This window comes from Malaclemys terrapin, chromosome 8, assembly GCF_027887155.1.
Source record: "Malaclemys terrapin pileata isolate rMalTer1 chromosome 8, rMalTer1.hap1, whole genome shotgun sequence".
Classification (NCBI taxonomy): Eukaryota; Metazoa; Chordata; order Testudines; family Emydidae; genus Malaclemys; species Malaclemys terrapin.
The window spans coordinates 86,958,896-86,986,663 of record NC_071512.1 but is presented as its reverse complement, the minus strand read 5'-3'; the positions used below and the strand labels follow the sequence as shown (position 1 = coordinate 86,986,663).

At 42.9% G+C, this 27,768-nt stretch overlaps 1 protein-coding gene across 2 annotated transcripts in view; it reads right to left on the bottom strand.

Moving 5' to 3' along the window:
- The window catches only part of SLC44A5 (solute carrier family 44 member 5), a 204,363-nt gene that overhangs the window by 145,850 nt on the left and 30,745 nt on the right, over nt 1-27,768 (bottom strand). The window contains exon 1 of one of the 2 annotated variants that reach the window (XM_054038223.1): nt 12,867-12,903. The exons of the other annotated variant lie outside the window; for it this stretch is intronic. Within the exon in view, the coding sequence (XP_053894198.1) occupies nt 12,867-12,888 (22 nt within the window). The 5' untranslated portion in view covers nt 12,889-12,903. Of the gene's footprint in view, nt 1-12,866; nt 12,904-27,768 lie in introns of those variants that run through there. 2 annotated transcript variants of the gene reach the window in all.

Genomic DNA, 27,768 nt, shown 5'->3' with positions numbered 1-27,768 from the left:
GAAGAGGCCTATGATTCTATACTATGGGAGAGGAGTAAAATGAAATACAATCTCTTGAAGTAATACAAACATATTCTGGAGGTGAATGCATGGCTATGTGGATGGTATCGCCAGGAAGGCTTCTGCTTCCTCGACCATGGGATGGTGTTCTGAGGACAGCAGAGCAGAAATGGAGTCCTCCTATCTAGGAAGTGAGAGAGAGAGTGAGAGTGAGAGTGAGAGTGAGAGAGTGAGTGAGTGTCAGAATTCTTGGTGTTCTGAGAGACTTTCTTGACTGAGAGAGAATTCTGAGAGCACCCAGTAACCGGCAATAAACTCTATAGTGCAGGTCATCATTGCTTTCTACATTTACACAATCCCCACCTCTGGTTCCAGTCACCCCATAGTTGGGACCATGCTGTCCTCTCCTCTTAAGAGGGGTAAAGGGGTTCTAAAAGGAGGGGGGCAGCTCCCTGCTGTGCCAGATGTAGGAGCCCCAAATCCCCTTCCTCAGCTCCCTTTGGGAATGCTTTTCCTTTACATCCTTTTCCAATCCATTATATCCAGTAATGGTAGCCCTTCCATACCGAGTACCTGCTCTAGACATCCACCACAAGCTTTATGCACTAAATTGCAACATTATAACCTAAAAACCCAGCCCCATGCCACCAGGTCCCAAACTCACCGTCAGGAATGCCAAAAAAAAAAACAACCACCATCTCAGCCAATCTGGCAGTGAGGGCAAAATTCCTTCCCAGGCCCGGAAGAAAAACAGGAGACTAGCGTGATGCCCATAGTGGCTCATGAAGGAAGCCAGTCTTTTTTTAGACTTCATGGGTGCCAACCTGGTCCAGCTGAAAGAAGTTTCTCTGAGACTGCACAGGGTACAAATATCATCCCCCCTTCCAGTCAGCAAAAAGGGGAGTGCCCCCCCTCAAATCTGGTCCAACAGCTTCTTGCTCCTACCCAACTCTGTCCAGGTAAACTTTCTCCTTCCTCCCCTTATGCTACCAGTTGCACAGGGAACCCTTAAAGGGTCAAACACTTCTCTTCCAGCCAGCCAAAGACCCACTTCATACACACTTAATCATGTTGATGACTAGCGATGGGCTCCAAGCCACTGAGTTTTAAATCCATATCAAAAGCTGAGGTCAGGTTGCCAATTTTGGTTGGATGTATTCCTGGAGGTTTTATCACATGACATTTTCGTTACTTAAAGATTAATATTCAATTCCTGGAGACTCCAGGACAATTCTGGAGGGTTGGCAACCCTAAAATGAGGTGGTGTTTAGATTCAAGCCCATATCTAGTTTTAACACTCAAGGCCAGATTCTGCTTTAAGAATAGTTATGCATGAATGCCACTGATTTGCTACAGATTTAAACCTGTTTAGCTAAGAGTAAAATTTGGCCCTAAACTTGTTTAATTTGTTCATGAAATGCCCACTGGTTAATTAAGTTTGTGTAATTTCACTCAAACAGACTACACATAGTCATCTCTAAAGAAATATCAACTAGGACTTGTTCAGTTTTTCCTGAAGAAATACAGTAGTATGAATTAGAGCTTAGCTCATTGCTGCTCCATGTCATTAAGACCAAACATTATATTATATATATTTATTATACAATCTGTTTACTGCTTCACTCGAGTGCTCACAGCAAAAGCCATTAATTAACAAACCCCCAATACAACATTTTAAAATATAATCTAAAATCAGTTTGGCAGTTATAACTAAGGACTTAATTAAATGAGAATGTTACAACCAATTCCGCCCTCTTTGGACAAACTTTCTGGCTCATTTAGTTATTTTTCCTTCATTTCATGTTATTATGGAAGTACCTAGATGGAGGCCCCATTATGTGATTCATTGCTCAAACACACACAGTGACTTCAGGTCCCAATGAGCTTGGTATACTATTAGAAATAGTGTACTCAAATCTCCCCTTAAGTGAGTTATTTTATTTCGCATTCATGTTGCAATATTTTGAAAGATCACTTCCACCTAAGCCCTTTTATAATTACAGCATGTGTTAAGTAAAGTGAATGTTTACAGTTCCTCATGATTCTAATAATGTAATACAATATTATTCTTTGGAAACAGCAAGGAAAGCCCTTGGTATTTTAGAGAGCTCGTGAATCAGTGTACGTTAAGGACTGGTTGGCAAGCTAAGGAAGTTTTATTGCAATTAGAAAGGCGAGAGGGAATATAAAATAAATAATTCTATGCTCTTGAATATTTTTAAATTATTTTTTTTTCTTTAAAAAGAAAAATGTAGTGGTTATGGAAGCCCTAGAGACTGAAGTCCTCTAGTCAGCCACTTAAAAGAGACAACAAAGGAAGCTGCAGTGAAAGCTATCCCACTCTGTCCAAACAATATGATCCCAACATAATCTGGAATGACCACTCTAGAGTTGAAGCCTATTCAACCTTTAAGCATCTGGCCCTAAATCTCCATAGAGAAGCTAGTTGGTATAAGTCAACATAGATCCATTCGTTCAATGGAGCTCCACTAATATACATAGGGTGAGCATCTGGACCTTAAAAAGTTAGTCAGACCACTGTCATAAGCACTTTTCTTTTTAGTTTAATATGCTTTATTCTTGATAATGCTGTTTACATTAAAGCCACCATCAGCTACAAAAGAAATGAGATCATTACTGCAGAATACTTGGTATACAAATGTAAAGGATATATTTCTACTTCAGTTCTAAAAGATGAGAAAATGGGCTCAGATCTGTTCCCACTGGAGAAAACGACAGCCATGTCACTGACTTAATAGGAACTGAATTTGGCCCAAGATGAGACAGCTGAAGTTTGTCAACTATCAAGAACTCCCACATTCTGTCAGCTCTTTTTAATAATAAAGAGTGGGAGTTCTTAGAGAGGAACTTGTACTCATGTAGCCATCAGTATACACAGAGGTAATTTCAAGGAAAGATGCAAGAAATGTCTGATCCGTGCAGGAAAGAAAAACCAATTCTGACCATACCTAGTATTAGAAGCAACTGATTTTGCTCTTTAAGAAAATGACTCAGGAAGTGTAAACCTCAGGCTTGCCCTTTTCTGGTCCCCAAAGCTTTTGCTCTGCTATAGCAGATCTGCTATGGACTGGCCCTCTGAGGGCCCTCACTACCATTTACCTCAATGGGACCCAAGAGCATTCAGAATCTTACAGTATTGGGCCTTCTGTGCAGAAGGATTGTCATATGGTTAAGATACAGGACTAGTAGTCAACACATCTGGAATCTGTTCCCTACTCTGCTACACACTTCCCTGCATGAACTGGACAAGTCACTTAATTGCCCTGTGCCTCAATTTCCCTATTTAACAAATAGAGATAATACTTTACTTCAAAACACCCCTCTGAGGTACTCACTACCATGTTGAGCACCCAGAAATTGCCTATAAATAAAATATTAAGGCGAATTGTACTTTCTGAAACTTTGATAGATAGTTTTCAGCAGTCATGCAACAACAATGTCTTTTAATAGCTGTTTAAATGATCTAGCTACATTGTAATGTAGTCTTGTACTCTTCATCACTATTTCACTACTGCAGGAGCCCTAACAGAACGTAATTCCCATAAACTGCCATTCATAGAGTCCAGGGGACAGACAAGGGGAACTTGGGGTTCAGATTGATCCTATCTTCTGTAAGGCACCAAATCACATTTACAAGTATTGCCAACAACTGTAGCTGGTCTATCTGGCTCTAGCTGGTTTGTTTAACATTTCACCTAAACTCCTGAGCCCCAGAACACTTTTTACCTCATAGTTCATGGAAATTACTTAAGTTTAAGTGTGCTGGCATTGACAGTTTAGCGTATCCTCCCTAGGATGTTCTTCTTTCTTTCAGAGGACAAACTACTGTGGCTACAGCATGCTAATTATAACTGCATTCAAAGGGAGTATCCATGGAAACAAGGAGTGACAGAACAGTCACTGAGATGTTCTATTTTGTACCAAATATGAGGGGTTAAGAGAGTCAATGCAAGTCTGATTATCAGAAATCCTGGCCATAGAAAAATGTGTTTGCTCCTAAAATATTGAAATAAAGAATCAGCAACAATCGTATGCAACATAAATCCTAACTTAATTGAAAGTTACCTGTACGTTTAAAGACCATCCAGTTTTAATTTTACAATCTAGAGAACACTACATCAACCAGCCAGCCTTTTTCCTTTCTTTTCTTTTTTAACTACAATTCTATTCTTCCTAAACGGAAATGTGTGGGAGGAATAAAACTTTAACATAATTGCATATAAATCTACAGTCGTTTGATCTTTTGCTGTCCTCAGCATTTTATTGAGTTTTAATTATATTTTAAAGCATAGATCCACTGTGTAAAAATGGTGCTTTCTTAATCAACAGACCTGTTCCCAAGACCTTATGTGTATTAAAGTCATATCTACCAACTTCAGTTACAACAGTAAGTTTTCACTCCTGTCAGCGCTGAAGAGCTGAAAGTAAGCCGGATGCTAATCCTTCTTAAGAACATAAGAATGGCCATACTGGGTCAGACCAATGGTCCATTTAGCCCAGTATCCTGGCTTCTGGGAGAGCTTGGTGCCAGATGCTTCAGAGGAAATAAACAGAACAGGGCAAACATCAAGTAATCCATCCCCCGTTGTCCACTCCCAGCTTCTGGCAGAGAGATGCTTAGGACACCCAGAGCATGGGGTTGCATCTCTGACCATCTAAGCTCATAGCCCTTGATAGACCTATCCTCCAGAAACTTATCTAATCCATCTTTGAACCCAGTTATTGTTTTGGCCTTCACAATATCACCTGGCAATGAGTTCCATAGGTTGACTGTGTGTTGTATGAAGTACTTACTTTCATTTGTTTCAAACCTGCTGCCTATTAATTTCATTGGGTGACCCCATGACTCTTGTGTTATGGGAAGGGGTAAATAACACTTCCTTATTAACTTTCTCCACACCAATCATGATTTTATAGACCTCTGTCATATCTCCCACCCTTAGTAGTCTCTTTTCCAAGCTGAACAGTCCCAGTCTTTTTAATCTCCCCTCATATGGAAGCTGTTCCATTTCTCCTAATCATTTTTGTTGCCCTTCTCTGTACCCTTTCCAATTCTAATATAAAGCTTGGTAGATGTATATGCAAAGAGAATAGCTTACTAAGTGCCAATGAGTTACACATGTGCAAACCTGCCACAGGTATCACTGTGGCCTTAACAGGAAGAAATAAAGTTGCACAAGTGTAAGGGAGGATCTGATCTGGTCTGCTTTATTACTAATGAATATGTGCTGGAAGCAATGGACCCAGCTTGCCTCTCAGATCACAGTTCTGTCAGTGATATATTTATATCAGGGCTGTCAGTGATATAAAATATCTATCCCTTCAAAATATTTCCTTTTTAAACTAAGCAGATTTGCTCTGGAAGTCACTGAGATACAATAAACATGGATCTTCACAGTGGCATACTACAAAAGCATATTATCTTTAGGAAACGGGTAAATACCCAGATCCCCAATCCTGCCACCACTTCGGAAGAGGAGGAACTTTATTTATGTGAGCACACCAAATGGATTGCTTTCAGGCAACGCCTTTTTACACCCCGTGATTTTCTTTTGCAGGAGGGCTGAAGTTAGAGCTTCAGTATAGCTGTGAATGATACTGTTTGTTTATGTTTATTGATTTCCAGTTTAATTATTTCCCCAAACGTCTGTTTTTTGTTAAACTCAATACACACAGAATTAAAACATTACAAACACATTTTCCTTTGTATCTGGACAAATGTATGCCAAAGTCTAACGTCTATTTCCAACATACTGTACGTCTTTAAATAGCATTTGGAGTAAAGTTGTAACACCCAAATATGAGAAAGAGAAATAGTCAATTTTTCCTGTTATGCTTATTAATTCTATGCAGTAATTCAAAGCAGCACTTTTACTAATTACTACTATTCTTGCCTGAACTCATTTTATATCTTTTCCTTTTCCTTCATTTGTAAATTTTAAGGTAAATCTACTTTAACACTTACATATTTCAGAAGCCGTCTGTATCTAAAGTGAAATACGAGGTAGAAAAATGTATTAGGTGTCCCAGTCAAAAACCTCAACCCAAAGGCCCAGACTTTATTACGCTGGAGGTGTGTATTGGAACCTCACTTGGTCCTGTCCCACTGGGCAAGATCAAATCGTGTTATAACCTTATTATGGAACAGTGTTACCACCCCTGGTTATAACACAGTGTAGTCCTGTCATGCAGGCACCACCAACCTCTGTTATGACTAGACCCCCTGCATGGTACAGGTGTGCTGCGTCAATGCTCCCTAAATGTTATTCAGGCTCTAGGCACATTCCCGACAGTAACTAAGAAACTGTTATACAGCTGCACTGCACAACATGGCTCTTCTGGCAAGAGATAACTTCTGCTGTAAGTTTTTAAGTAAAGACCCTGTTAAATAATTCTCCCATCTGATCAATTGTTGTCTTAGTCAGAGGCCATGGCTCCGAGAAACAGATGGCAACGAATCATGCTGCTGGTGTCTGAAGGAACACTTAATAAAATTAGACTTACTAAGAAAAATCAATTGACTTGTTTATAATGTTTACACACAGACACACAGAAGATGTATATGTATATAAATCCCATACCAATCCCTCCCCTCTAAAACACACTTCAGGTTAAAAAGCCAAGCACTGAAAATTAGGGAATGTCAGAATTAAGGTTGCCTCTGCAATTTTAATTCAGCCTCCCTTATGCATATGCATTTGATACCATCTTAAAGTACATACCATTTTCCCCCACAAGACCCTGCTTCATTTATTTCACCAGAGGGATGGTATTAAGTGAAGGAAGCAACTGTTGCAATATTCATTTATGATGCAATTCAGGAAAGCACTTTAAGAATATATTTAATTTTAAAGTACATACTTGAACATCCACTTAAACAAGTTTCTCAACTGGGCCCTAAAATGCGTGGTGCCAAGTCTTATCTGCTGCACTGAATTACTAATTTCCTCGTGGGCTTTCCCATGACTCTCCTCACAGTGCTATCTGAGTACATGACAAACGTTTGTGAATGGATCTTCACAAGTGCCCAATGAGGCAGAGAGGTTTCATTATTCCTATTTTATAGAGAGGGAACAGAGACACCGAGATTAGGAATAAAACATGCAAAAACGTCCACTAATTTTGGGGTGCTTCAATCATTGGGTTGATTTTTTGAACCAATTAATGTGCAATATATTAGCAAGCTTTAGAAATCACACCTCCATAAAGCACATTACCCCAGGATGTAGACAGACAGAGTGGCACAAAGAGGACTGAGGGCTTGAGTCACAGTCCATTGACATTAGTTGGAATCTATTAACTTAAATAGGCTTTGAATTAGGCCTAGGGTTACCATATTCTGTACCTCCAAATGGAGGACACTCCACGGCCCCCGGCCCCGCCCCCAGCCCCGCCCATACCCCCTCCCCAACCCCGCCCCCTCCCCAAAGTCTCCGCCCCCTCCCCTGCTTCCCGCGAACATTTGATTCGCGGGAAGCCTGAAGCAGGTAAGGGGGGTGTGGGGGGGAGGAGGCGCAGCCCAGGCTAGCCCCCCCGGCGGCTCCAGCCTGGGTCGGCTCGGGCCCTGGGGTGCCGGCCCCGGCCCACCACCCCCGGCCCGCCCAGCACTGCCGGCCCCCGGCGGCCCGGCGCACCCCCGGCCCGGCTCCCCGGCTCCCCGCCGGCCCGGCTCCCCGCCGGCCCGGCCGACCCGGCTCCCCGCCGGCCCGGCCGACCCGGCTCCCCGCCGGCCCGGCCGACCCGGCTCCCAGCCCGGACCCCGGCCCGGCACCGCGCCCCCAGCTCCCCGTCCGGCCCCGCGCCCGGCACTGCACTGCGCCCCTGGTTCCCGGCCCGGCACCATGCCCCCGGCCCCGCACCGCCGGCCCCGGCCGAGCACCACCCAGCCCTCCCGATTTTCCCGGACATGCCCGGCTTTTGGGGATTTCCCCCCGGACGGGGATTTGAGCCCCCAAAAGCCGGACATGTCCGGGAAAATCCGGACGTATGGTAACCCTAATTAGGCCCTTAGTTGGGCTGAGGATCTAGGCCCAATGGCAGAGATCTAGATGTGACAGTCAAGAGACTAAAAGTGGTTCATGAAACCGTAAGAGCAGATAAACTCACTCGGAAATTGAGGGGATCAAGCTAGGCTCTGGAGGACCTAGAGAAAGAGACAAAGACAGGAAATCTAGATGCAACACAGAGAGAAAGCCCAGGTCTACACTAAAAAAAACTCTACAGGAACAATCAGCAAGCTAGGAAGGGAAACAGGAAAGAAGAGCATCATGGAAGCTCAAGTTGGAATAAAATAAATGAATGGTGATTGTCTGTAGCAGCTGTAGATTCCTCATTCTATGAAAACTAACAAATAAAGATTTTAAAATTAAGAATATTTTATATAGATAGCAGGATTGTTATTGATTTGTATAATTATAGCACCCAAAATGTGTTGTACAAACACAAAGGAAAGCAGAGTGCATGCCCCGAAGAATATACAAGCTAAAAGGATTTCACAATTCCATCCACCCATAGAGATTCACAAGAATCACATTTCTTTAACGCATGGTACAGTATATGAATAAACCCAGCATTCAATTATTTGTAATACTCTCTGTAATCAGTTTAAGAAGTTAAAAACCCAAATAAAGGATCATAATTAGCTTCATAACAGCATCTAAGAGACACTAAAAACTGAAGTGTATATTACAACCAAGGTACAGTACATTAAGGAGCCAATCCTGCCTTTAGATACCCAGGTCAGTTTCTATCTTTTTCAGAAAAAAATTGCACAGTGTATCTGAGCACAAAATGTTTTTCAGAAAAATCTGAGAGCAAACGGAGAATTCGTAGTCACATATACAAAACCCCTCACATCAATCAGAAGAATATTCTCTCAAGGATTTCAGCTCACGTTCTCCCCATATTACACCGGACCTAAAGCATGCTAGTGACAGGAAATTAACTTTACTGTCGGGGGATGCTCCAACGGCATAGAGCTATATTGCAATGGCTATGCCATCCCCTATCCCTGCAACAATCCTAGGGGCATGACTAGGAGAAAAACGGCATGACAGGGACTTCCCTACACCCAGTGATCGACCACCCACTGTATCTGCCCCTTGTAATCAGCACAAGTTAGAGCAGCCTGTAGGCTTACTTACACTGAGGGACCAGGCTACACAGCTTGCTCAGGACTGGGGAGGCACAGTAGTAGCTTAGAGACATTTCTGTATCAGTCCTGTATCAGTCCTGCACTCATTGGCTGCAGTCAAAGATCTGGGCCATTAAGATTTGACTTAATAAATGAATAAAACCACTCAAAGCCACTCCCCAACAGAAAGATTTTCTATGTCTAAGAAAACAACAGTTTGATACAAGTCAAAACTCTTTTTAATTTCCTGCTAAAATATAAAACACTTCGACGCACCAGAACTATGACCTGCCAATCTGTGCATGTGGGTTGTAAGGAATGGTATTAATTGAAACTGGAGTGTAAATCCTTTGCTTTTCCAGCTCTGTAGACTACTTTGGTCAGAGCATGTACAATTTCAGTATTAGAAACCAGGACGTAGGAAGTCTGATCTAGTGGGCAGTGCAGGGGTCCAGGTCAGGGAACAAAAGGGAGGGATGAGTGCCAGAGTCAGCTGCCAGGTACCAGAGCCAGGAGGTTGAGCTGGAGTCAGGACCAGGAATCGAAGCTAAGGATCGGCACCTGGGTCTGATACCAAATGCCAAGGGTTGAGCCAGAGTCAGGAGCAAGGTGAAAGGCCAGGAACTGGAAAGGGGTAAAGATCAGGCATGAAGCAGGAACAGAACAGGGTCCAACATGGTGGCGGCAGCAGCAGGAGGAAGCCTGCAGAGTTGTTCAGACAGCCCAGCCAGGTCGCTTCCAGGCTTAACTAGTAGTGTGGGCCATTCAGATGGCCGCAAGCCTGGGGTGTGCTGATACAACTTCCTGTGGGGCCTGACTACAGGTTTAGTGAGATGGTGCTTCGCACATCTCCTTTGGTGGTGAGGAGGGAATGTCAGAGATCCAGGGCTCCCACAACCCTGGGGTCTTTCTAGATGTGCACCTTCGGGTCCTTACATCCAGTTCAAACAACTGGATTATCAGTGTAATTTGGATAGAAACATTAACACAGCAGCAATATGCAGCTTTACAGTTGGCAGAGAAGCCCAGACAGTAGTAGAACAGAATATTTTAGCAGATTTGCTTTTTTAAAAGAAACATGTTAGCAACTGACATGGTGATATTCAAACCCTAGATAACGATTGTAGCTAGTCCGGGAGTACAAAAGTGATTAGCAAGTATATCCCAAGGAATCGTGGTGAATTCACCCCATTGTTAACCCTAAAGTTGTATTAGTCACTGTCCATGTGCGTTCAAATGACACCATTATCTTCATTCAAACATTCACTGCAGTCTACTTGTCTGTACTGTCTGGGGTTTATCTCTGTTAGAGCCCAACCCTTTTGTGACTTTTCCATGCATCTCTTCCTCTGGTTCTGTGAGCATAATGCCAGTTCCTTATGGGCAGCCATGAGCTAAGCATAGAGTCTCACCTCCTCCTGTCTACACAAGAAAGTTGCACTGGTTTAACGTACATCAGTTTTTACACCAATTTAGTTAAACCACTACCAACCCCTCTGTGGACACTCATTCTTACTCTGGTTTAAGAGTGGATTATTACAGTTTATCTTAAATCAACAAACTAAACCAAACCAAAATAAGCCTGTTTTTGTTGTTACCCCTGGATCTCTAGCGTCTATTTCTCTGCTGACAACCTTCATTAATCCCAGAGCTTTCACAAATCTTAACTCTTCAGGGAAGAATCTGCTTAGTATTAAAGGATGCCTTCTAAATTTTACAAGTGAGTTCAGAACACCACAGCAAGTGTTATCTTCCATTAAATACATTAAATAAAGACATGGGAATATTATTATTTTCGCCATCAGGTTCTCTGCCTTTACTGTCTTTTCATAAAATGAAAAGAATCCCTGGTATTCTTCAGAGGCTGAAATTTGTTTCATTCAAATAAAAGCTCTTAACTGATATTATTATTAATAAATTGCACTTGTATGCCCCACTTCATGTGACTGTCTCAAAGGGTCTTAATACACAGAGGTAGATAAGCATTGTTATCATTTCAGGTAAACTGAGGCACAAAGAAACCAAGCAACTTGCCTAACATTAGCAGCAAGCTAGTGACCGAGACCCTGCTCCAGTACAGCATGTAACTCTAAGCACGAGTAGTCCCACTGAAATTATAGATGTGCTTAAATACTCTGCTGGATTGAGATCAGAGTCAAAAAGACACCATTCCTTCTTCTAACTGCTGTACCACCCAGCCCCATATTAGAAGTAATACTGAGGTATTTTACTGGAACTAGTTTGTTTTCTCTAGTGCTGCCTGTTTTCCTCTTCCTCGATAGAGCTGAAAGCTTGCAGCTGAAATTCTTTAGAGGACACCTAGGTTGCCTGATACTACATAGAAGCTGATCTCCATGCACTTGGGGGCCGGATCTGCTCTTCACCTGCTTGCTTTCCAGACAACAGCTGCCCATCACACCAAGACTTTGAGGGTAACAGCAATCTCTATGGACGTGTTATATTTCAAGATGAGTCAGTGCAGCTGGCATGTGAAGAATTAACAACACTGATTATCATGTGACCCGTAGTCTCTAAAGCAATACTTAAAAATATGGTAAAAGCATTCTCTCTCTCTCTCCCTCTCCTTTGCTTCCTCTCTGATGTAAGATAATCACATTAATCTCTTTCCTCTACTAACAGGAGTTTGATTTGGAGATGGATTATTTTTTATAGTACCTAATTAGGTAATTCGTATTTGCAAACGCTCACATATCAATGCAAAAAACACACTGATTGTAATAACTAAGCAGTTCATTTCAGTATGTGTGTGACAAAAACAACTACAGACTTTTGATTTAATTGTCTGATTATGAATAAAGGCTGATTGGCCTTGAAGTAAATATACTGAACCAAACAAACTGCATCGGTCTAGGAAGAAGAGCCCAAAGTATTAGTATAAATCGGAGGCAGCACAGTAGGTAGGTCTAAAAATTTTATGTGCACAGTTTGACGAACAGAATTAGAGTTACTGTTTTCCATCATCTGTAAAATAGCTTTTGCATGGCTAAAGAGGAGCAGCGATCTAACTGGAAAACAAACCCATGTTAGTATTAGGAGTGTTTTCAGTCTCTTAGTAAGCAATATGCAGTTCAGTGGCTTGATACTGAGGACCTGCAGTACCATGCAGTGTATCAGAATATCAGTCCTTTGTTCCCCAGGCTAGTAGAGGCTGGAAGCCACAGGAAAACTTGGGGATAGGAAGGAAGAAATGTGTGCTGCTGCCCATCAGAATGTGAGCCTCTGAAAGGAGTTTTTCCATCAGACCCCTTGACACAACCAGTACTAAGCAAAAACATTCGCATCAGATGAAAATCCACTGAAAATGAGCTTTGTGTCACTTCACAAACTTTAGCTCAGGCTTACTAAGGTTTAGCACATATGATCTGTGGCTGTTTCAGTGACTTGCCAACTCCGCACCAGCCTCCCTCACTCCTGACCCTCTTCATAAACTGAACCCTGCAGGGTTTTCATAACCCTAGTTACAAATGAGACTAGTACCAGGCAAATAGAAAAGTCAAACTGTATCAACCCTAGCCACCCTAACACCTTTGGCTAGAACATATTAAAACTTCGGGGCATTTTTCACAGCTCAAAGTTCCTATCAATTAAAGTTCCCAGGGCATGGACTTTCTTGAGCAGGGATGATTTTTTTTTTTTTTTTTTTTTGGAGACCCTGCCCATGTCCACTCCCCTCCCCCCCCACGACGTATACCTTTTCCTGGTTGCCGATCCATCAGTAGCTGCCTCCTCTCCCTTCTTTAGCTGTCAAATGCCACTTGCTGTAAGTGGATTGTGGGTTGCACAATGAAACTTACTGGCTATCCTAACAGAACTGTGTACTCAGAAAGGAGGGGGCGGTGCATGAGAGATAAACAGAGAAGGGAAGTGGGGAAACAGGCAGGGCCGGCTCCAGGCACCAGCTTAACAAGCAGGTGCTTGGGGTGGCCAAGGGAGAGGGGCGGCACCTGCGGCAATTTGGGGGCGGCAGGTCCCTCACTTCCTCTAGGAGCAAAGGACCTGCCGCTGAACTGCCGCTGCCGATCGCGGCTTTCCCCCCCCCGCATGGCCGCCGCCGTTTTTTGGGGGTTTTTTTTGCTTGGGGCGGCAGAAATGCTGGAGCCGGCCCTGGAAACAGGACAGCTACAGAGAAGGGAGCCAACATGAGAAAAGAGAAGAATAGAGGGGGACAAGAATCCAAAAAATGGGAATGGGTAAAAGACAGAGCCAGCCAGAAAGGAGTGGGAGAGCAGGAAGAGAGAAGGAGAAATGAGAGGTGACAGAGAGCACCAGTAAAAGTGGCGTAGCTGCCCTATCAAAGAAGCAGACATACAGAAGCACACATTAATGAGAACAGACAAAAAGGAGAGCTGGGTCCAGAAAGAAAAAACAAAAGGAAATAAATGACACACAGAGCTTCTAAATTACTGAGTTTTAACATAAACATATTCCCTCCTACATTTTTGCAATATGTTCTTGAAAGATATCCCACAGTTCTGTTAATTTAGGAGAATGGCCGGTGCTGCTGATAATTGGACTTGGTTTAACTCTCTCTGCCATCAGGCATATAACTAAGTCAGTGGGGCAGGCAGTGTAATTTTAAAATTACCTGCCACTGCAGCAGATTTATTTTTTTCTGAATTTCACGGGGGTTTTTTAAATCCCACTCTGACAGTGATTAGCCCTAAAAGTGATTGTGACAAAGACAACCTGCTCCCTTTATTCAGTTCATTTGTGATTTAATCTAACCTCTCCATAGCTCCCACTCTGTAAAAACCCAAATGGGAGATACTACCCTTTAAAATGGATGAAAAAGAGCTTAGCACAAAAATATTCTCAGAGAGCGAGAGCAGGAAGCTTGAAGTGATATGGGAATTAAGTTTTTGTAATATGTTTAAAATTCTCTATAGCATTAGATTTTTGTTAACATTGTTTATTATTATCCCTGACCTTAAACAGCAGATAGTAACTAACAGCGAGAAACACCAAGGGCCAGATTCACCCTCGTTACACTTACATAAGCTAGTGTAGACTCAGATTTGCAAAAGCACCTTAGCGAGTTGGACATCTCACTCCCATAATCTTTCAATGGGAGGTGGACACCTAACTCCGTTAAGTGTTTTGAAAATCCCACTTTGGCAGAGGGGTCTGGTGATGAAAAGCGTGCTCCATTGGAGCACGATGCAGTTTCTCATTTGGTGAAATGGAGGGCGCAGTGAGTCACTTTGCAATTAGGAAGGACACATGATCAGGACAGGTGGTGAGTATAACATTAGTGGCTGTCTCCATTCAGCACAGCTCTTTCGGAGTCGGACAGAAATTAAAACTGCCCTACAGTGAAAATCCCAAGCGAGGTTTGTTAACAGAAACTCCGCCAAGAGTTTAAAAGGATGAGGTGTGGAGAGAAGGGGGAGGGGCACAGCTCCCTCTTCTCTGCTACATGTGGAGGGAGAACTGTCTGTCCTCTCCCAGGCTTGGTACAAGCTCTCCTCTTGTTCAATCTGCCTTAACAACTGACACCACCTAAACTCACTGAATTAATGCCCTTTGGACTCAAGTGGCTTGCAAATGCATAATTTATTCCTCTATGCACTAGCTTTTCTGACTTCAGGTTTGTTTGGAATAGAGGTAAATCTAGTTCAATAATAATAATTAACACATGGTATACTTAGACCTTCTGCTCCTCAGCTGGTGTAAATCAGAGTAGATTCATTAACTTTAGTGTTGCTGCACTACCTTAATTCACCTCAGGATCTGGCCCTCTCTAATTAATACGCACAACATCCATATTAAGTAACTACCATGACCCTCATTTTGCAGGCACACAGAGATATTAAGTGTCTTCCCAAGGCCCATGTTGAGTCTGTGGCAGAACCTTAATGAGAATCCAAGCGCCCTTGGCCCCCAGCCCACAGAAGGCAGTGTGGTCAAGTAATAAGGCACAGCTGAGAAATACGAAGCTCCCTAGCCCACCTGTAACTAAGAAATGTTGGTACAGGGGTGGGCGGGGTGGAAATGTGTGTGCTATACCAGTGGTTTTCAAACTTTTTTTCTGGTGACCCAGTTGAAGAAAATTGTTGATGCCCGTGACCCAGTGGAGCTGGGGATGAGGGGCTTGGGGTGCAGGAGGGGGTCAGGGCTTTGGGCTGGGGATGCAGGCTATGGGATGGGGCCAGGGATGAGGGGTTTGGGGTGCAGGAGGGGGCTCCAGGTTTGGAGGGGCTCAGTGCTGGGGCAAGGGATTGGGGTGCGGGGTTACCTCGGGCAGTTCCCAGTCAGCGGCGCAGTGCAGGTGCAGACGCAGGCTTCCTGCCTGTCCTGCACCATGGACCCCAGAAGCAGCCAGCAGCAGGTCCGGCTCCTAAGTGGAGGCGCGCAAGTGGCTACACGCAGTTCTCACCCACAGACACCGCTCCCGCCCCCCCAGCTCCCATTGGTCGGCAGTGTGGAGCTGGTGCTTGGGGCAGTGCACGGAGCCCAGTGGCCACTCCGCCTAAGAGCCGGGCCTGCTGCTGGCCGCTTCTGGGGCGCAGCATGGTGTCGGAACAGGTAAGGACTAGCCTGCCTTAGCTGGGCAGCACTGTCGATGGGACTTTTAAACAGCCCAGTCGGCGGTGCGGACCAGAGCCGCCACGACCCAGAGCCTTCCATTCCTCAACCCAGTTCCGAGTTGCGACCCACAGTTTGAAAACCACTGTGCTTACCTCTGGCATCTATAACGAATTCTGAGCCTCATGAAAGTGCTACAGAAATATTCTATCAGAGCAGTAGCATACAAAACCTTCACATTTTTAGCATTAATTAACAGTCTCAACCATCTATATTAAAAAAAAAAAAATCCTAAAATGTGCTCTTTGAAGCCCATACTGCTGCATGCCCAAGATTGCTTTGAAGTGTTCCTCTCTGCATGGGAAACATTCCAGGGAGTAAATTCTGCAAATTATGACTCAGCAAAATTTCTCCGGAGTTGAGCTTTCAGTTCGGAACAGAAGCAGCTGAGAGTACAGTTCATACCATCCTAGGTGAAGCTGTACGTGTGATGTTGGGGACAAATGGCCTGATTTCAAGTGAGAAAAAGGAGAAAATATTTTTACAAGGATAGTGCCCAACATTTACAAAGAACCACTAAAATCATGTCTCAATTATGGGTTTTTCCCATCTGCCTTGCTTTTCTGTGTCATTCTTTTCAGCAATAAAATGTATCTATTATAAAAACTAGGCAGTTGTATTCCTCAATCTGTTTTCTAAATACTCATCTAACCTCTTACACTGAAATCCTCAAAGGCATTTAGGCACTTAACTCCCATTGACTTCCTTCCCCTTCCTTCCTTGCAAAACCTTACATTTCCTGTTGCAGTTCTGCAATTGTCCCATATCTTTTTTTCTATAGCTCCACCAACAACTTTGAAGCATCTTGTTATGGTCACTATGATTCTGGCCAAGGACCATTTGGAGTCCATTAACACCTCTCCTAACTGGCCAGAGGGATCTATTGTAATAATTGGGCCTACAAATTTACCCTAATTGTGAGCTCAACTGTAAGAAGTAAGTGAAAGTTCATAAAATATCACAATAACCTATAATAGTAAGTGTTGATGGGAAAAGGTGCAAAAGGGAGATAAAGACTGAATTAATCCATACAAAAAGGCTTACTGGTATAATTCAAGGACTGTTTTTACAAATCATCCCTGGTAAACAAGAAAGGTGTGGGACCAAAAATTAATAAACCAGAATTGGTGCACAGGAAATTAGGCCTAAGTGGTTGACATGTTATTGATTTGAACTGGGACCATACAGAACATGGTTGCAACCAAAGTCCTGTAGTGGCACCAAATCTTGTATAAAGGGGGGTCAAATGAGGTGTCTAAGACAAGGTTATGGTTTGCTGGTTATGATTATGCTGTCTATATGGGTGTATCAATTTTGTAGTTGAAGTTATGAATATTGGCTCTATACTGTCTGTATTTCAAACTTATGCTATGCTTCTGGGTGACATCCCAGACAAGTTGGTGTTAGCTCTGCCTAGCCTGCTTGATGGAACATTAAGGACCATCAGCTATACAACTGACCCATTGAAAGAAGGCAAATACGCCTTGTAACTCAGCAAAGTATGCAGGAACTTGCCCATGTGACTCCAAACACCATTTTGCTGTAATTTTCCACAGTAAGAACAAAGAGGTGTTCTTACACCTGGAAAAAGCTATAAAAGGCTGATGCCTCATCTCCATTTTGTCTTCAATCCTGCTTCATACCTCTGGAGGGACTTTGCTACAAACGGAAGTTTTACAAAAAGGACTGATGACCAATCCCAGTTGTGGATGTACTCCAGAGACTTGATTTGAACCTGCCGTTTATGCTATCACTGCTACAAGCCAGAACCAAGACTTTGCCATGACTGTATGCAATTGATTCCATTTAACCAATTCTAGCTCTCATCTATATCTTTTTCCTTTTATGAATAAACCTTTAGATTCTAAAAGATTGGCAACAGCGTGATTTGTGGGTAAGATCTGATTTGTATATTGACCTGAGTCTGGGGCTTGGTCCTTTGGGATCAGGAGAACCTTTTTTCTTTTACTGGGGTATTGGTTTTCACAACCATTTGTCCCCAGGATGAGTGGCACTGGTGGTGATACTGGGAAACTGGAGTGTCTAAGGGAATTGCTTGTGTGACTTGTGGTTAGCCAATGGGGTGAGACCAAAGTCCTTTTTGTCTGGCGGGTTTGATTTGCCTTAGAGGTGGAAAACCCCCAGCCTTGGGCTGTAACTGCCCTGTTTTAAGCAATTTGTCCTGAATTGGCACTCTCAGTTGGGTCCTGCCAGAACCAGCATCGTTACAGTGGTGAACAAAATAATGAGGGGAATCAGCTGTTCTGTCCATCACTCCCTTTTGGGGTCCCTAAAAGAAAAGTCTTATGGGAAAAATTGGAGAAGCAAATGCAACAGTTGCTAACTGAAAGAAGGGCAAGGAGAAAGCTTCACCATCATGGTTATCACCCCTGCCCTCTCCTGGGGCCCTGGGATCCATTGTGACACCATTGGGCTTTCATTGTCCTAATCCTGAAAGATGTCCTGGCCAGACTGGGCCAGACAGAAGGACCTAGATGACACCTCTACCTCTCCTGGATAAATCCTAAACACCCAAATTGGATTTGAGACTTTGTTGTTCCCTCTCCCCGCCCCCACATTCTTTTCCTTCCCTAACTTATTTTTTCACTGTCCTATCTCTTTCCTTTTGTTTTCTGTTTAATAAGAGTGACTTAGCCAGCAAACACTGTATAATTTGCAAAATTGCTGTATACCTGTAACAAAAAACAAAAAACAGCTAAAAGCAATATCCTAAACAGCCTGATGCTGGTACAAATTTGCGAGGTCTCAGATTGGCTGACAAAACCATGTGCTATGTTTGTGGCTTTCCAACAGTGAGGCTGAAGTAAAAAAGTCAAAAAGTAAAAAAGAAGCTGCACTTTGTCTTTGCTGTTCTCTTCTTTCCCCTTTTGTATGAGTTGGTATCGTTTTGGCTTTGAGGAAATGGGATCAGGTGTTAATAAAAACAGCTCCAGCCCATATCAACTAACTTTTTCTCTTTTTCCCCCAAAGGACACTTATTAGCATCTTCAATATCATCTAAAAGACTGTCAAACATTATTAAAAAAAAAAAAAAAAAAAGGAACTCTCTCCAGCAAAGGGAAGAAGGAGTATGATTAAAATAAAAGCCTTAATACTTTACATTTCAAATGCATTAGCAGATTTTTCTTCCCCCCCCCCCCCCCCTGCATCTTGAATAAAAAGTATGTTTAATAGTATATTGTCCATGATTCTAAGCAGGCTGAGATCTCTGTATTCTAAGCCTGAGCCACGTTTAAAACTGTTTAACGTTGGGCAGTTCTAGGGTCATGATAACGCCTTGGAATATATGGGTCCAGAGAGTCAATCAACATTAATACAACAGGTCACTCAGTTTGCCATGTCTTAGCCAGTTCTTTTCTGAAAGAGGACTGAAAAAAAATGGCATTGTTGGGCTCCATGTCTTATTGTTGCTCAGTGGCTTCCCAATCACATTTCTTCAGCTTACTAGTAAAAAAAAAAAGTTTCTTCTACCTGCCCATTGTGCAGCTTGGGACCTGAAAAAATATTAAGCTGGGTTTTCTCTGACCTGTACACAATCAATCATTTTACAGGCCAAGTTCTGCCCATTGTTAAACCCATGGAACCCCACTAGGGTTGCAAAGATGTAGCCAGGGAAGAATTTAGCCCTGCAGTTGAAACTTAAGGTATGTCTACAATGTGGAGACTATACGGCATAGCCGGGTTGCTCTAGCTATGCTAGTATAACTCCATAGTGTAGATGCAGCCTATGCCAATAGAAGAGGGTTTTCCATTAGTGTAGAAGCATCCCCTCCCCACGCAATGGCAGCAGCATTGATGGAAGCATTCTTCCATCAACACAGCTATGTCTACACTGGGTGCTAGGTCAGCAAAACTATGGTGCTCCGGGGTGCGGATTTTTCCTGCCCCTGTCTAATGTAGCCATGTGGACCAAACTTTTAAGTGTAGACCAGGCATTAGGGAACACTCTGTTGATGAGATAGGAGCCTGAATAGAATCCAGCTCACTTTCAAATGGTGGTGGTAGTTCTGCCAGGCTCATGGGAGTAAAAAATAATGAATACTTATTTCATCACTGAAGATATGACTATGAACACACACAGGGAGTACATCTGCTCAGTAAGGAGTTGCCATTTTCGCAGACTCACACTTTAAGCAAAGCACTCCATATACCATGCCTATCAACCCAGTAGATCAACTGTTTGTGCAACAGTCTATTTCCTATACAACAATTATATGCACTGCATCTTTTTTTTCTAATGCACAAAGTTCTAATATACATGAGTTCATTGTCATGGGTTATCTCCCCCCCCCCCCCATTCCAGGGTGCCACTTGATGTATTGGGTTACCACCGAGCCCTGGACTCCCTTACACTGTCCTGCTGAGCCAGGCCCTGAAGCCTCCTCCAGCACACACACAGGTAGGGACACACCCAGCTGCAGAAAGACAGAGACACTAAAATCAGCTCTGCATGGGAAGACTCATCTAGGGAATTGCCCAGTACTCAAGTGCACTCCTCCTCTGGAGTGCAAACCCAAATTGTATTGTCTTGCATTGCACAGAAAACTGTGCAGCATAAGCCCAGTTCCCTCAGCCTCACCTCATAAGTCATGTGCCCCAACCCCCTAATCATTTTCATTGCCCTCCGCTGAACTCTCTCCAATTTGTTCACATCCTTTCTGTAGTGGGGGACCCAAAACTGGACACAATACTCCAGATGTGGTCTCACCAGTTCCAAATAGAGGAGAATAATCATTTCCCTCGATCTGCTGGCAGTGCTCCTACTAATGCAGCCCAATATGACGTTAGCCTTCTTGGCAACAAGGGCACACTGTTGACTCATATCCAGCTTCTCATCCACTGTAATCCTCAGGTCCTTTTCTGCAAAACTGCTGCTTAGCCAGTTGGTCCCCAGCCTGTAGTAGTGCATGGGATTCTTCCATCCTAAGTACAGGACTCTGCACTTGTCCTTGTTGAACCTCATCAGATTTCTTTTAGCCCAATCCTCCAATTAGTCTAGGTCCCCCTGGACCCTATCCCTACCCTCCAGCGTATCTACCTCTCCCCGCAGCTTAGTGTCATCCGCGAACTTGCTGAGGGTGCAATCCATCCCATCATCCAGAACACTGGATGAACACTGATTCATTATTTGGCCTACAGAGGGTACATAGGGTTTTACAGAGATTCCCTAGGTTGATATCTGCATAATAGTCATAATCACTGCAAAATGTATGTATGGATAATATTTAAGGAGTTATGTTTCTTCATTGAAAATTGTGCTCTTAAGATCTTGGAGTTAAGGCAGGTCACCAGAAGCTGACATACCTCCGAGATGTTCCTTTCAGGCAGGAGGTATCTGACACGTCCCTCCCTGTCTGGCATGTATGTTTTTTGTGCCTCAAACTGTACGCCTGTTTGCATAGTAAGCTGGTGCAAATTAAGAACATACGAATGGCCATACTGGGTCAGATCAAAGGTCCATCTAGCCCAGTATCCTCTTTTCGAGCAGTGACCAATGCCAGGTGGCCCAAAGGGAATGAAGAGAACAGGTAATCATTAAGTGATCCATCCCCTGTCGCCCAGTCCCAGCTTCTGGCAAACAGAGGCTAGGGACACCATCCCTGCCCACCCTGGCTAACAGCCATTGATGGACCTATCCTCCATGAATTTATCTAGTTCTTTTTTGAACCCTGTTATAGTCTTGGCCTTCACAACATCCTGGGCAAAGAGTTCCACAGGTTGACTAAGTTGTGTGAAAAAAGTGAGAGACTGTGAAATCTGCAAGAGAGAAAATCTACAGGAAGAAACAAACAGCAAGAGGGTGTCCTGTATAAGAATAAAGGCAACGGATTGGTCTGGTATACCCTGGAGTGCAAAGAAACACACTGAATCCTTCACCTAGGAGGCAAACTGACAGCATGTATGTCTCATGGTCACAGCCAGCCTGGAGTAAAGTGCTGCAAGGATCTTGAATGTGCAATACTCTACTAGACATGAGAGTGTCTTGTTGATTAAATCTATGCTCAAGCATGCATGTTATGATTTTATTTCGTATGGAACAATTTGTTTCCCACATTTCTACTTGCTAGTATTGAATCGCTATGCTTTGTTAAATAAACATGTTTGTTTTCACTATAAACAAATTAAGTGCTGTGAGTTAAGCAGAGCAGTGATGGGAGGTGGAACTGGTAAACTGGGGTGTGCTGTTTCTTTGGAAGCAGTGATTTGGTGAATACTGCGAGTATCCAGTGGAACGGGAGCAGGACTCCCCAAGCAGACAGTTGGAGGGCTTGAGCGTGCCTATTGTTAGCCTGTGAGGCTCAGAGGGGACTGTTTGTGTTGCCCCTGACCAGCGGGGTTGAGGAGCTGACCCACATCAGGCACAGACAAGGCTTCCTCACACTAAGGGCAGATGGTACCCCCAGGAAGTGTCCCAATAGGTCACAACCTCCCTGTTCTTAGCTCTCTATCTGTAATTCCACTTACCTCTATCACAAGGTGTGGTATTAGTAAAATGCTTTGAAGATGAAAAGTACTAAGTATTATTTTCCTAATGCTAAAGTCAAGACTGTAGTTTCATGGATCTTCCCTAGACTCTGCCTGAAACATAGATATTTTCTTTCTAGTCCCTTATTATCTCCTTGCGGTCATGAGACATTCTGAATAACTTCTAATTTCTTTCAGTCCTTCCTCAGAATTATTAAATGGATCCCACCTGGCCCAGAAATTTTGTGCATCTTCATTCTAATTTCCTGACCACCTATTCTTTTATAATCCTGCATGCTTTAGGCATTTTACTCCCTTCCTTCCTTCTCCTTTGTGAGCACTGAGGCAAAGGATTCATTTAATATTTTTTTTCCAAATCAATGTCTACAATACCCTATCAATAAATTACCTGTCTATCCATTAGAGGCCTCTCTTCCACATTCACTGACCTTTCGTGCCTCATGTACTTGTAATATTAAAGGCCTTTTTTCTTAATCTTATCTGCATTTCTTCTCCTCCACCTTTGCTTTTCTTGTCATTTTTCCTCTCTTCCATTCATACGTAACCTATTAACTTTTCTGTACTTTTGGTAATTTCTTTGCCAAAAATAATTGAGTGTTAATCTTTGATTCATCAGACTAGCCTCTTATAATCCTGATGTATTGATAGCTGTTCAGTATACACCTTTCCTTTGGGGACATAAATTTATCTCTGAATAATTTCCTTCTCCCCCTCTCCCACCCATGTCCTTTCTCTGACCTATCTTCATTGCATTTTGATCATCTTTCCTGGAAGTCTTTTGCTGCCCACAATATTTGTGGCAACATAAGATTTCTGTCAAGAAAGTACCTTATCAAGGTTGGCTTCCTTACCCACACAAGCTGGAGAGAGAGTTCAACTAACAGAATAAAAGATTCAGAAAATAAAATATACAAGGAGAGCTAACTAGGTGTAGACTGGAGAACAGCTGGCAGAGGGGCTGCCGATAGTGATTCACAAATACAAAGAAGGATGTTATCAAGATAACAGGGAGCAATTCTTAAAAGACGACATGACAAGCAATAATGGGTCTATTTCTCCAGTGTTTACCATCTTGAGAAGTCATTTACCCCAATGTGAAATGGTTGAAATTGTTGCATCTTGATTTGTTAGCATTTTACACTCACTTTGCACAGGTTTCAGAGAAGCAGCCATGTTAGTTTGTATCCGCAAAAAGAACAGGAGTACTTATGGCACTTTAGAGGCTAACAAATTTATTTGGGCATAAAGCTTTCGTGGGCTACAGACCACTTCATCAGATGCACAGAGTGGAACATATAGTAAGGAGAAATATATACACATACAGAGAACATGAAAAGGTGAGAGTTGCCCTACCAACTCTAAGAGGCTAATTAAGAGAAACTTTTGTAGTGATAATCAAGATAGCCCATTTCAGACAGTTTGACAAGAAGGTGTGAGGATACTTAACATGGGGAAATAGATTCAATGTGTGTACTGGTTCAGCCATTCCCAGCCTCTATTCAAGCCTAAATTGATGGTATCTAGTTTGCTTATTAATTCAAGTTCAGCAGTTTCTCATTGGAGTCTGTTTTTGAAGCTTTTCTGTTGCAAAATTGCCACCTTTAAGTCTGTTACTGAGTGACCAGAGAGGTTGAAGTGTTCTCCTACTGGTTTTTGAATGTTATGATTCCTGATGTCAGATTTGTATCCATTTATTCTTTTGCGTAGAGCCTGTCCGGTTTGGCCAATGTACATGGCAGAGGGGCATTGCTGGCACATGCTGGCATATATCACGGGTGCAAATGACTACACCTGGTGCAAGAGAGCAGAGAAATAGGCCCAATGGATTTGAAGTGCAAGTGGAACATTTTCTATCACCTACACTTATGCTAGGAGAACCACAAGCTGCCCATGTAAAAAAAAGCTTTCCAGAGCTGGAGCAGGTAGAAACACTAGAAATATGAACTCCCAAATGTTGTATCACTAAAGGCAGTCTACTCCCACATGGGGCAGATCAGGACATGGCATGGCCATTAGTAGTACAGCTCTTCAGAAAGCCATGCAGCTGTTGTATAGGGTAGAATGAATACAGTCAACATGACGGGCAACACAAAAGAAGAGATTTATACACAGGGTTGCAGATTCTTTTCCCCTTTTCTTTTCACATCCCTGCCTCCTGCACAGATCCCTCCCGCCAAATCTTTCACCTTGTGATGCACACATGGAAATGCCACAAGGAGATACAGCGTTTCCTTGATCCTCTTTTCCCCTGCGTAACAGGGTTTGGCTGTCTCCCATGTACCCTCTCCTGGCCAGGAATGTCTCTAGGCTACCCTTGTTAATAACTTCTCCCTCAAAAGGCTCAATACTCAGATTCCACCCTTTTTCTGAGGTCAAAATACTTCATTGGGGTTTGCATTTACTAACAGAAAATAACTCAAAATAAAACTCAGGAAGTCCAAAATTAAAGTCCCACAAACAAGCATTTCTCTTTCTACTCCCAGGTCTCCCCGCCTGAGGAGCTTTTGCACTCTTTCCCTTACCTAATCAGGGTCTCTCCTGTATTAGCGGGCTACTCGCAGCCCTTCCTCACTAGAGTCTTAATCCCAGGACATCGCTAGAGCCTGCTCATTCCTCATAGTCTCTGTTCCCTCTAAGCATCCCTTTCCCCTCCCCGCCCCCCTCCTGTAGTTTCCAGCTGCTCTTTACAGGGGAATCACCTGATCCCTCTCAGGTGGGGCTCATCCTGTAGTCATAGTGGGTTCAACCCCAGGCTCTCCCACCCATGGGCAAGCCCAGGCTCTCCCACCCTTCCAATGGGATTTTTTTTCTATTTTCTCTTCATTTATCAATAACTATCACATTGTATTCATAACAGAAAGCAAAACATTAAAAGATAAAAATCAGTATCAACAATTCTTAACATTTTGTCTAGAAAGGCAAATTCCCAAAAACATCTTGGAGAAAGAAAGAAAGAAATTTGCATAAGTCTCAGTCTTGTAGTTTTAATCTCATACAGCAATTAGGGCTTCTTAGATTAATGATTGTTCTTATACCAAAGAGAAATTAAGCTACCATCAATGCTCTCAAAAGTCTAATAAAAAAATCTGTTGGATCAACATCACGACCAATGGGATTTTAGCATGGCAAAGCACAATATTCTTTCCAGTGAAGTAGCCTATCTAGCTAACAGTGCTATAAAGAAATAAGAAATTTAATTTAACAAGGGAATATTTATGAGCAATTTTAATTGCAAGGGTTACGGTGCTTGAATAGGGTTCTTGCAAAGTCATTATGATATGCAAACCAGAGACAGAGAAGTAGGCGTGGTATTGTGGGACATAGTCATGAAACATAATGAGTCTTTTGCAACCTTCATTTATTTATTGCAAGAACAATAGCCTATGCCTTTTGCAAAGTTTAAAAGAATAAATATACCACATTGCTAGCCACAATTTGAAAAAAATTCACAATCCAGAAAATAGAAAAACAGCTATATGGAAAGAGAGAGCTATATCTGCTGTGTTATCTATTTCTTCATGCTTTTAAGCAATACATTTCCTCCTTCTCATTAAGTGAGCATTGACTGCCTATCCTGGAACTGGTAACAAGGCTTCTGTTGTGTCTTTCACTCTTTAACTGTTCTGGTCTCTGTGCCAGCATTGGGTGTCACCTAGTACGATGGTTCTCAACCAGGGGTACACAGAGATCTTCTGGGGGTACATCAACTCATCTAGATATTTGCCTAATTTTACAGCAAGCTACATAAAAAGCACTGGTGAAGCCTGTACAAACAAAAATTTCATACAGCGACTTGTTTATACTACTCTATATAAACTGAAATGTAATTACTGCACAGTATTTATATTCCAATTGATTTATTTTGGAATCATATGGTTAAAAATGAGAAAGTAAGTAATTTTCAGTATTAGTTGCTGTGACACTCTTGTTTACAAAATCAGATATAAAAATATAAGTAGTTTTTAAGCAAGGTGAAACTTGAGGGTACACAAGACAAATGAGACTCCTGGAAAGGTTGAGAGCCACTGACCTAGTAAATTCTTCTTAGGATGCATTTTCCCTCACCCTGCTATTAGGCCTGTGCACTCAGGTTCCAGACACCCAAGTGAAGCCAAAGAGTTTCTGATAGGGAAATTCCCAATGGCCCCTTGCATCACTCACTCCGTCTTTGAAGAAGGCATTCTGTAGCAGGCCAGGCCCAGGAGTAGGATGGAGGCATTGTGGCTTCTCTAAATTATGCCAGAGATTGCTTCAGCATGCAGCCAGCCCCAGGAATGGGGAGGCACACAGATGACTTAGGGTCAGTCTACACTAGAAGTGCTACATCAGCACAGCTGCACTGATACAGCTGTGCCACTGTAGCGAGTCTGGTGAAGACGTTCTATGCCGATGGGAGAGAGCTTTCCCCCCTCAACATAATTACTCCACCTCCGTGAGAGGTGGAAGCTATATCGGCAGGAGAGCATCTCCCACTGACATAGTGCCAGCGTGGACAGCACTTACGTTGCTGTAACTTGTGTCGCTCAGGGGAGGGGGGGGGAGACTGCGTAGGGCACCAAAATGGCTAGGAACGGCCCTGGACCTGCCCTTAGAGACATCCAGCCCACAGTATCTCCATTACAGTGCTAGATACTTGAGATGATCTGACCTGGGGGGGAAGGAGGGGGGGAAGGATGTCGGGGGGCAAGGGGGATTTTGACTTATCCATTTCACAACACATTTGTTCTAAGAGTATGTACTTTGGGGCAGTTTTGACCAGTGAGGGAGGCAACGAGTGTGGAGAAACAGGAAAGCAGTCCAAAAACAAATATTACTAGTATGGCTTAACGGTTCAGCAAAAAAGCACACAGAAAATGGATTAGGTTTGAAGTCATCTTTAGATGAGATTGTCCGGTCAGTTCTAGTCACATCTGAGCAGAGTCCACTAGAATTTTGTTTTACAATAAACAGAGGTTACAGTAAACAAACACTAATATTAAATTTAAATCAATAATTCCAACGCAGATTGAAGATTTAAAGCAATTCTCTGTATATTTGTAGGTCTCAGCACCAATACGTAATGATTAATGTTCCAGAGGAATTGCAAACATGCTAAGCCAGTGATTTTCAACTGTGTGTGGTCCATGGACCCTGGGGGGTCTGCAGACTATATCTAAGGGGTCTGCAAAAAGTGACTATGAAAATAAAGTTTCAGATCCCAGAATAGGCATTTGATTTTTCTGATCAATGAAAAGTATGTGAATATCCCCATCTACAGGTCAAAAACCAGAAGTGTTGTCATTACCGTAGAAGCTCACAGTTTAGCACCCTGTCTCATACTACGTCAAATGCCATGCCAAGTATGTGCAACATTTATAGTTGAATTCTGTTTAGTCAGTTTTCAATCTAAGACTTCTATGGTAGGAGTCTGCGGACCACAGGTTGAATTTCCAAAGGGGTCTGCACCTCCATTCAAAAATTTTTAAAGGTCTGCAAATGAAAAAAGGTTGAAAACCACAGGA